At 41.7% G+C, this 8,268-nt stretch overlaps 1 protein-coding gene across 2 annotated transcripts; it reads right to left on the bottom strand.

Moving 5' to 3' along the window:
- Positions 1-561: 561 nt before the first annotated feature.
- LOC123160772 (transcription factor MYBS3) lies at positions 562-5,701 on the bottom strand. Of its 2 annotated transcripts, XM_044578606.1 has the most exons (6): positions 5,330-5,672; positions 2,806-3,017; positions 2,626-2,718; positions 2,424-2,546; positions 1,599-1,655; positions 779-1,053 (listed from the first exon to the last, which is right to left on the bottom strand). In XM_044578606.1, exons 1-5 carry the CDS (start codon positions 5,610-5,612, stop codon positions 1,641-1,643), a joined length of 726 nt encoding a protein of 241 aa, XP_044434541.1. In that variant the 5' UTR covers positions 5,613-5,672; the 3' UTR covers positions 779-1,053; positions 1,599-1,640. The 2 variants fall into 2 exon arrangements, with proteins under 2 accessions (XP_044434540.1, XP_044434541.1); XM_044578605.1 differs by lacking the exon at positions 1,599-1,655 and having other exon boundaries at positions 562-1,053; positions 5,330-5,701.
- Between the last annotated feature and the right edge of the window lie 2,567 nt (positions 5,702-8,268).

Genomic DNA, 8,268 nt, shown 5'->3' on the forward strand with positions numbered 1-8,268 from the left:
CCATAGGGTTTTTTTTGTGCAGGACGTGTCCATCTACTCCCTCCGTTTCTAAATATTTGTTTTTTTTAGAGATTTTAAATGGACTAACACATACGAATGTATATAGATATATTTTAGAGTGTAGATTCACTCATTTTGCTTCATGTGTAGTCACTTGCTGAAATCTCTAGAAAGACAAATATTTAGGAACGGAGGGAGTAGATGGCATCCTTCCTTCCCGCTCCAAGTAGTGTACTTCTCTAGCCGACAAAAATTCTAGACCAGCGCTTGCACCGTACAAAGATCAGATCAGATTGCTACTTAGCTACCAACTCATCAGGTGCGGAGCTAATTATGCTAGCACAGTACAACATTACAACATTCTATTGACGATAGTACCTATTATATCTTGCCTCCATTCCAGTCACGTCCCTTCTTTCTCTAGTGATAACATGCTCTGGACCTAGGTGCAGAGAAACATGGACATGCATGCGCCAACTGACCTGAACTGCACTCAACTTAAGTTCCAACAGGGCACAAAGAATGATCACCCCAGTTGCTAAAACACTGTAAACATCAACATGCTGGCAACAACTCAGATGGCTAGGACGGAGCACAACACATCAGAAAGCTTACAGACCGAGTTACAGACGACGATTGGTCTTTCATTCCTGCTTTTATTCATGTAATATCTCTAATAAAATGCTAGTGTTTATTCTGTCAACTGTCTATAACAACAATGCGACTCCCAAAAGAATAATTATTAGCTTAAACGACTTGGATCACGCCTACCGCATTCTGGGAAGATATGTTGTTGGTGATGTTTTGTTGGGACGGCAGGCCAACCGTCAGCTCCAGATCCTTGTTCTCTGCTGGATGATCTGTCTTCGCAGTCGTCGCAGGAGGCAATGGTGAAGGACCGCTTCGCGGGATCAGGAATGCGCTAGTACATGAAGTCAGGTTAGCTTCAAATGTCAGGGCACTTGTGTTGGCAGTCGCGGGAGCTGATGGAGGTGTCCCTTCAGGGACTATTGGAATTGGTCTGAACAGCGAGGGTACCCGCGAGAAGCAATCCTGACAACATGGCGTACAAGCATCAAAGGTCAGTTACTAAATAAGCATAGTGATGGTGCACAATACGCATAGCAACAAAGAGCAAATATGCACATCATGGTACGAGTTGTTGACACCTAGACCATAGTGCAGGTAACACGCAGCCGGTACACCAACCAAAAGCACAAATGGCACATGCAATGCAGTTTCCTTAAGACCAATATTACTGTACCCACCATCTAGTAAGCATGGTACTTAGTGACAAATAATCTTGATACTGGAAGTTGCAGTTTTTATCACAATTCTCATAATGTGTGTAAGCTTGAATTTTAAAGTAACTCTACTAACTAAGGCACCCGGTTGTTGTGTTGGCATTTGAAACCACTGTTCTGGAACAATTGTACTAGACCTTTTGCAACAGTGATGGTACCAATACAGTAGAGGATTCAAAAACAACATTTTTTATCATCTTAGTGTTACTTGTTTGTTGGACTAAGACAGCAGAACTATGCTAAAAGTGTGAAGGGTATGAAAGCCCTAACGGTGGAGTATACAGTGCAGCCTACCTATATGATGCTCCAAGACTCTCCAACAAGAGATCATCCAAATCATCGCAAAAGACTCTACAAAATTTAACAAGTTAAGGATTAGGGTGGTCTAATGTCCAACGAAAATGCAGGCTACACACAAATGACAGAAAACTAATGATGATTTGACCAGTTAACTAAAGTTTCTTCCTAATGTATACTTTTAATGTGAAACTGAAATAAATCAATACAACTATGATGATTTGCATTGTACTACCTCAATAGAGAGTAAATGGGAGCACCAAACAACTAGCACATACGCACTATAACTCAACTCCACAAATCTACTGGCGAACCCCAAACTGCAACTAAAATTTCTCTACATTCTTTCTTCAACTAGAACATGGTTGTGACTAGTTTGTAAGATATCTAGTAAATAATAGAGTACTCCCTTCGTTCCAAAATTATTTGACTTCTGGGTTTGTCCTAAGTCAAACATGTTTAAGTTTGACCAACTTTATAGAAAATGTGTTAAGATCTACTCCCTCCGTTCCAAAATAGATGACTCAACTTTGTACTAACTTTAGTACAAAGTTGAGTCATCCATTTTGGAACGGAGGGAGTACAATACCAAATACACGTAGTACGAAAATATATTTTATAAAGAATCTCATGAGACTAGTTTGTTGTTCTAGATGTTAAAATATTTTTCCATAAACTTGGTCAAACTTAAACAAGTTAGACTTAAGGCAAACCTAGAACTTCAATTATTTTGGAACGGAGGGAGTATGTACAGAAAGCCAGCAGTGATCTGCTAACCGTATTTTGACAATATCAAATACTACAGTATGGTACTTGCATTACCATGTGGTTCATTTTGCTGAGACTTGCATCCACATTTGTTGCCTTAAAAGATGGAACTGGGGGAGGAAGATCTCTTGTAACTTGTTTTGCTAGATTAGCTGCATTCGAAGATGATACTCCTTCCTGGAAATGAGATTGCCATATCTAGTTCAGTGCTGACCTAGCATGCTAAAATTAAACAGCGTCTAAATCATGAACTTACCAAGCTGCTGTTCTGGAGTTGATTAGTCATAGTTACCATATCATGAAATTTTGCCATTGTTGGTGGTAAGATGGGGCAATTTGGTGCTGGTGACTGCATTCACAAGTGTACAGAGCATTGATTAAGAAATATTCAGACGTCAGGTAAGTACTCCACATGCTGGGCAGGAAGCAAAATTACCAAATCGCTTGCCATCATATCGAAAAGGCTAGATCTGCGCTTCTTCTTGTTTGGATTAGTTTGTCTGAGAAAATATTTCTGAGCATGACTGGCCACTTGAGTTGGTGTCCTGGTAGTAACGAAATTTTTTGCTATACCCCTCCAGTCTCCCTTCCCCAGCTTTTCGAGACCAGCAAGAAATGTCCTATGCTCTTCTTCAGTCCAAGGGACAGCTGCATAGTTGCAATAAATACTATTAACAGAATGGCAGCAGATACATATATGCATCAAAGAGCTGTAGTTGGGAAAAAAAAGATCCACATATTCATATTTCTCTTCTTTAAATTAATATGGTAAAAGCTCTTGTTGAGTTGGCTAAGAGAACACTTTGCTATAAAAGCTGTCCCAAAAGATTTACATGACGTCATCTGATTCTGCTGCTCTCAATACAAGTCGAGAATTGAATCCCGGTTATCTAAAAAAGAATCAGAAGACAAGAATTTGCAGAACAAAATAATAACTAGCAAAAACATCAAGAGAAACCAATGCAGGGGGGGGGGGGGGGGGGTAGCACATTCCACAAATAAATTTAAGCAACCAACTAAACATAAGTGGAGTGGGGGCATTCTTGTCGTGTTACTTCTATTTTCATCAAATATATCAATATATGAGATAATCCTTGTGCAGCCCAACACTTAGTATGGTATGTTTTGAGTATTTCACTAATCCCAAGAACTATCACCACCACTCCGCTAGACTCAGACAATGTCAGACATCAACATTTCTTAACTTCGTTAATAGCTTCTTTTCTAGCAACTCCTAAATCTAGCTTTAACGACAACCTGGAACCTCATCAAACAACTTTACATCCGCCTTGCCTACTTGTGCAAATAGTGTATGGGATCATTTATGCAATGCGCTATTACTAATACTCTCATGTCTTTAGTCAGTTTACACTTGTCCAATATTCTAGGCCATTGCGGTTGCATTAGCATCCATATAGAAAATGCACACCACTTTCTTGCTAGAAGATTTATACCGGGAGTAAACGCAGATCCATATAAGTGACATCATCATTCATTCAATTCTAGCGAGCAAAGGCCTGAGACACCTCCCAAGAAGGCCCCATCTTTCGGTTAGCAAAATTGCAGGGTACTATTCCAAAGTATCAAGTGATGTTCCATTTTGGAAGACTCTAATCCTTACGGAACAAACTATAATAGTTAACTAGAGCAAAACTGGAGTCTGGAACTAACAAACCAGGAAAACAGTTTTAATAACTGATCAAATATCACAATAACTGCTGGCACATCACTACAAAAATGAGGTCCTGGTAAATTTCCTAACCAAACCTGGTAGTAAATAATGCATTATGAGAAAGCACCATTGCACTAGATGGCACGAAGTAAGGCTTCATAGGTCAGTGTTATGAAGAAAATGGATGATAAGTGGCGACCCTGATGAGTGGTGGAATGGCGACCATGGATATTTTTATATGGCTACAAGTTTATGAGCCTTTCAGACACAGGCATTTGGCAACAGGTCATAACTTTCCTCTACAAAAGACACGCACCTCGTCTTTTCTAAGCAGAATAGAGCTACGATCCATCAAATATTTAATTCCACAAAATTCACCAGACGCGACATATCAACACTTTTCTCTCTTAAGCTTCTGACGAGGTAAATATAAGCACGCAAGCAAAGAACACAGAACATGGCCACAGAACATGGTGTAAATCAGGTACAGGTCCGGTGACAGTCTCGCTCAACCTCTTGCTTGAACGACTAAAAAGGCAAGCTTACACCCAGCCTTGTATGATTGAATATACTGTACATCACAAAAAATCAATGCAAATAAAAACCAACGATTCTCTAATCAGTTATATGTTTCCCAATCATCCATTGGACATTACCTCCAATCCATACCCTGTTACTGAAGAAAATAAACACACACACCCCCCACCCCCCACCCCGGTCCACATCCTTGGATCAATTTTAAATAATTCTACTATGCAAAGAAGCTGTCGAGTAATAAAGGAGCTTTGAACCAAGGTAAGAAGCTTGATGGATTCGCAAACAAACCATTGCACACATCTACCACCTCAAAATCCTCATTAGCATTAAACCAATAGACTCTAGCACGCAACATCTTACACATTCAATGGACCAATAAGCAAAGAGGAATTAAATGGTTGGTACAATACGAGCACAAAACAAGAAAACAAACTTCCCTCTTTGGTTGACCCACAAACACCCGCCCCAATCGAAAATCTACCGCCTCAATAGACCTAAATCACTAGACTCTGCTGCATATGAGGTCAGTCCTTTGCTATGCACGCGCAAACACAAAGGAACACCATTTCGACCAATCCAGGAAGCATATATATAAGAAAAGTAAGAAAGGTCAGACATCCATACATCCCAACAGGCTATGATCAAACTAAACATTTGTACAAGGGGAACGAGATGATTCATGGCCAGATCTTTGCGTATTTGGACGCATCAAAGGAGAGAATTTGTTTAAGCAAAAAGGGAGAGGCGGCACCTTTCTTTCTCTCCTGCGCCCTCCGCCGCTTGCCGGACGACTGCAGAAGGCCGCCGTCGGAGAGGTACCCGTCGCCCGCGCCTCCAGCGTCCCCGGAGGGGCAGGCTGAGGCGAGGGCGGCCAGGTTGCCCATGCTCTTGCACTTGCGCATCACGTCCTCCCTCACCGCCACCGGTGGGTTGGGGCTCGGATCCCGGTCCCTGTCCGGGGGATCCAACTGCGGCGCCGGCGCAATGGTGACGCCAAAGAGGCGCATCCCGGGCGGGCGCGAATCTTGAGGCATCCCGGCGGCCGGCTCCGACGAGTGGGGCGGTGGCGTTTTATTGGGAGATGTCGGAGGGGACGAATGGAGACACATTGGCAATTTATCGGACAAACAAAAGAAATGGAGAGTGTTTTTTTTAAATACGTATTTGCTGTTGTTTCCTGATTTGTTTTATACTACTACTAGCACCTCCTTTCCTCCTGAATTTTTTTTATCATTTTAACTTCTCTACTGTATGCTTTTGTAACCAGTTTGTTTTGAGTGGTTTGTAGGAGTGTTTTTTATGTCTTTGTACAGTCAGGTTGCTAGAATTGTTGAGTCCCGCAAATGCTTTACAAGAATTGTCTCGAGTTATAATCTTAAAATGAGCATTGGGTATTTAGAAAAATAGCGACAAGATTAAGATTATAAGCTTTTGATTTTTTTTTTGGATATGCTATAAAGATCATTGATAAAAACTACTCCCTCCGTAGTATAAAAAAAACGTCTTATATTATAAGATGAAGGGAGTGCAATATTACCAGCAAAGAAAACTACAATATCATTGTATATCTGGACCAAATACCCCATCGGTATATTTCATTTAGCCCCTCTTGCATTTTGATACTACCTCCGTCCGAAAAAGCTTGTCCCTCCTAGATACATCCATTTGAGGAACAAGTTTGAGACAAAAAATTTCGGATAAAGGGAGTAACATATTTGTTTCCATGGTCAATTTTGTCAAATGTTTTTGTGATCAACGGTCACCGAAGCTAGGCTGTTGTAAGCTTTGATTGTGGGTGTGTTGGGTAGGAAAAATGTTGCTTCGAATTAATTCCATATGAGTACTACCCGCAAATAAATTTTCCATATCCATGCTGAAGTTCTTGAATGATAGGATTTCATACTCTTCAATAATTGGACTCTTAATATATTTTTTCACCCTATCGAACCAATTGTTTATTGCAACTGCGTTTTCAATTTGAGCCATTGATCCAGGAACGAAGGTTATAAGTTATACCTTTGGATGAAATACAACAAGGAAAAAAGAACTAATATTTACTTGATATTGATTTGCATTTGGCACACATTGGCTATCCTAAGCTGGAAATCTTAAAACCGTCAAACTAGGCACGATTCATGCGTCAGAGCATCTTCCTCGTGTACTAATAGCCAACTTAAACTTACTTGTTATGTCCTACTCCCTCCGTAAAGAAACATAAGAGCGTTTGGATCGCTAAAATAGTGATCTAAACACTCTTATATTTGTTTACGGATGGAGTACTATTTTATTGCGCTTTGGGTTTGGATCTCTCAACCATTCTTTATTCTCTAACTAGATATCGATTGTGAGACGATTCCAATCGCAAGCTTGTGTTTAGCACGTATGTACATACGATGTACGGAGTGTATTTTATAAAAAACAAAGTCAACAACGGTTCTCAACTCGATATTGGCTAACAAGGACAATCAACTGGTCATGCGTTTATAGTACTGATTATAGCTGGCCAAATGGGTCGGTTTTTTCGGGCCGGCCCGTGAGCACGCCGGCACGGCCCGCCTTGGGCCAGGCACGGCACGGGCTAAACAGGCCGGGCCAGGCACGCGGCACGCCCTGGGCCGTGCCTGGGCCTGGAGGCTGGGCACGGCACGGCCCGATTACATTTTTTTATTTTTTTATACATATATATATGGCCCAACATGTAAAAATAGGCTAAAAACGCTCAGTGCGTCAAATAACAGGCTAAAATTATGCAGCCCACCGTGCTAAACGGGCCAACGTGCCGGCCCGTTTACTAACTGGGCCGTGCCTGGGCTGCAGGCCGCAACACGCGGGCCGGCACGGCACGGCCCGTATAATAATCGTGCCTTGGCGGGCCGGGTTGTGCCAGGCACGATTGGGATGGGCCGTGCCGTGCCGGGCCGGGCCGGCCCGTTTGGCCAGCTATAGTACTGATGATGTATTTTTGGGTTCATTTATCAACATTGAGATGGGGACATAAGAATTTTGAAACGTATGTGTTCAATTCCTGCATGGTAGGGAAAAAAAGGTTTTAATATATGCCTAAACATACCGAAACCCGTGGGGGCACGCACCTGCCTAAGTGTCGAGTCGTGTCGGCCACCCGATTGCCTCACAATTTGTGAAGTCGTTGGATCCCACACGAGTGCACAACAAGGTATAAGTTTTAGTTTATGGAACTTATGATTTTGTCAATCGCAGTTTTTGAAATTTACAATTCTGTGTGTCACTCATACCAAATTTCAGTAGTTGAAACTTAATGAAGTTTTAAAATTTTGTCAAAATGTATTTAAAATGGATCTCATCAAAAGCCCTCTGTCGGTATAGAGGTGCTAACATTGGACACCACACAGCCTGGGAAATGTAAACTGAAGAAGAGGAAGGCTCAAGTGATGGGGGTTTTCCATTCTAGTATGGTAGGTTTGGTAGTGTGGAGTTTCATGATCACTCCATGCTAGTATGGTAGATTTGGTAGTGTGTTGAGCTTCATGACATGTCCATGCTAGTATGGTAGATGTGGTAGCTTGTTCAGCTCCATGATTAGTCCATGCTAGCATGATAGATGCATAGTTCTTGTTCAACTAGACCTGATGCTACCAATGTAGGCTATGACCGACAAAGACTTTAGTCAGGACCTTGTTTTGTCGGACACTCAACATACCTTTTCCCTCC

Source organism: Triticum aestivum, chromosome 7B, assembly GCF_018294505.1.
Source record: "Triticum aestivum cultivar Chinese Spring chromosome 7B, IWGSC CS RefSeq v2.1, whole genome shotgun sequence".
NCBI classification, from domain to species: Eukaryota; Viridiplantae; Streptophyta; class Magnoliopsida; order Poales; family Poaceae; genus Triticum; species Triticum aestivum.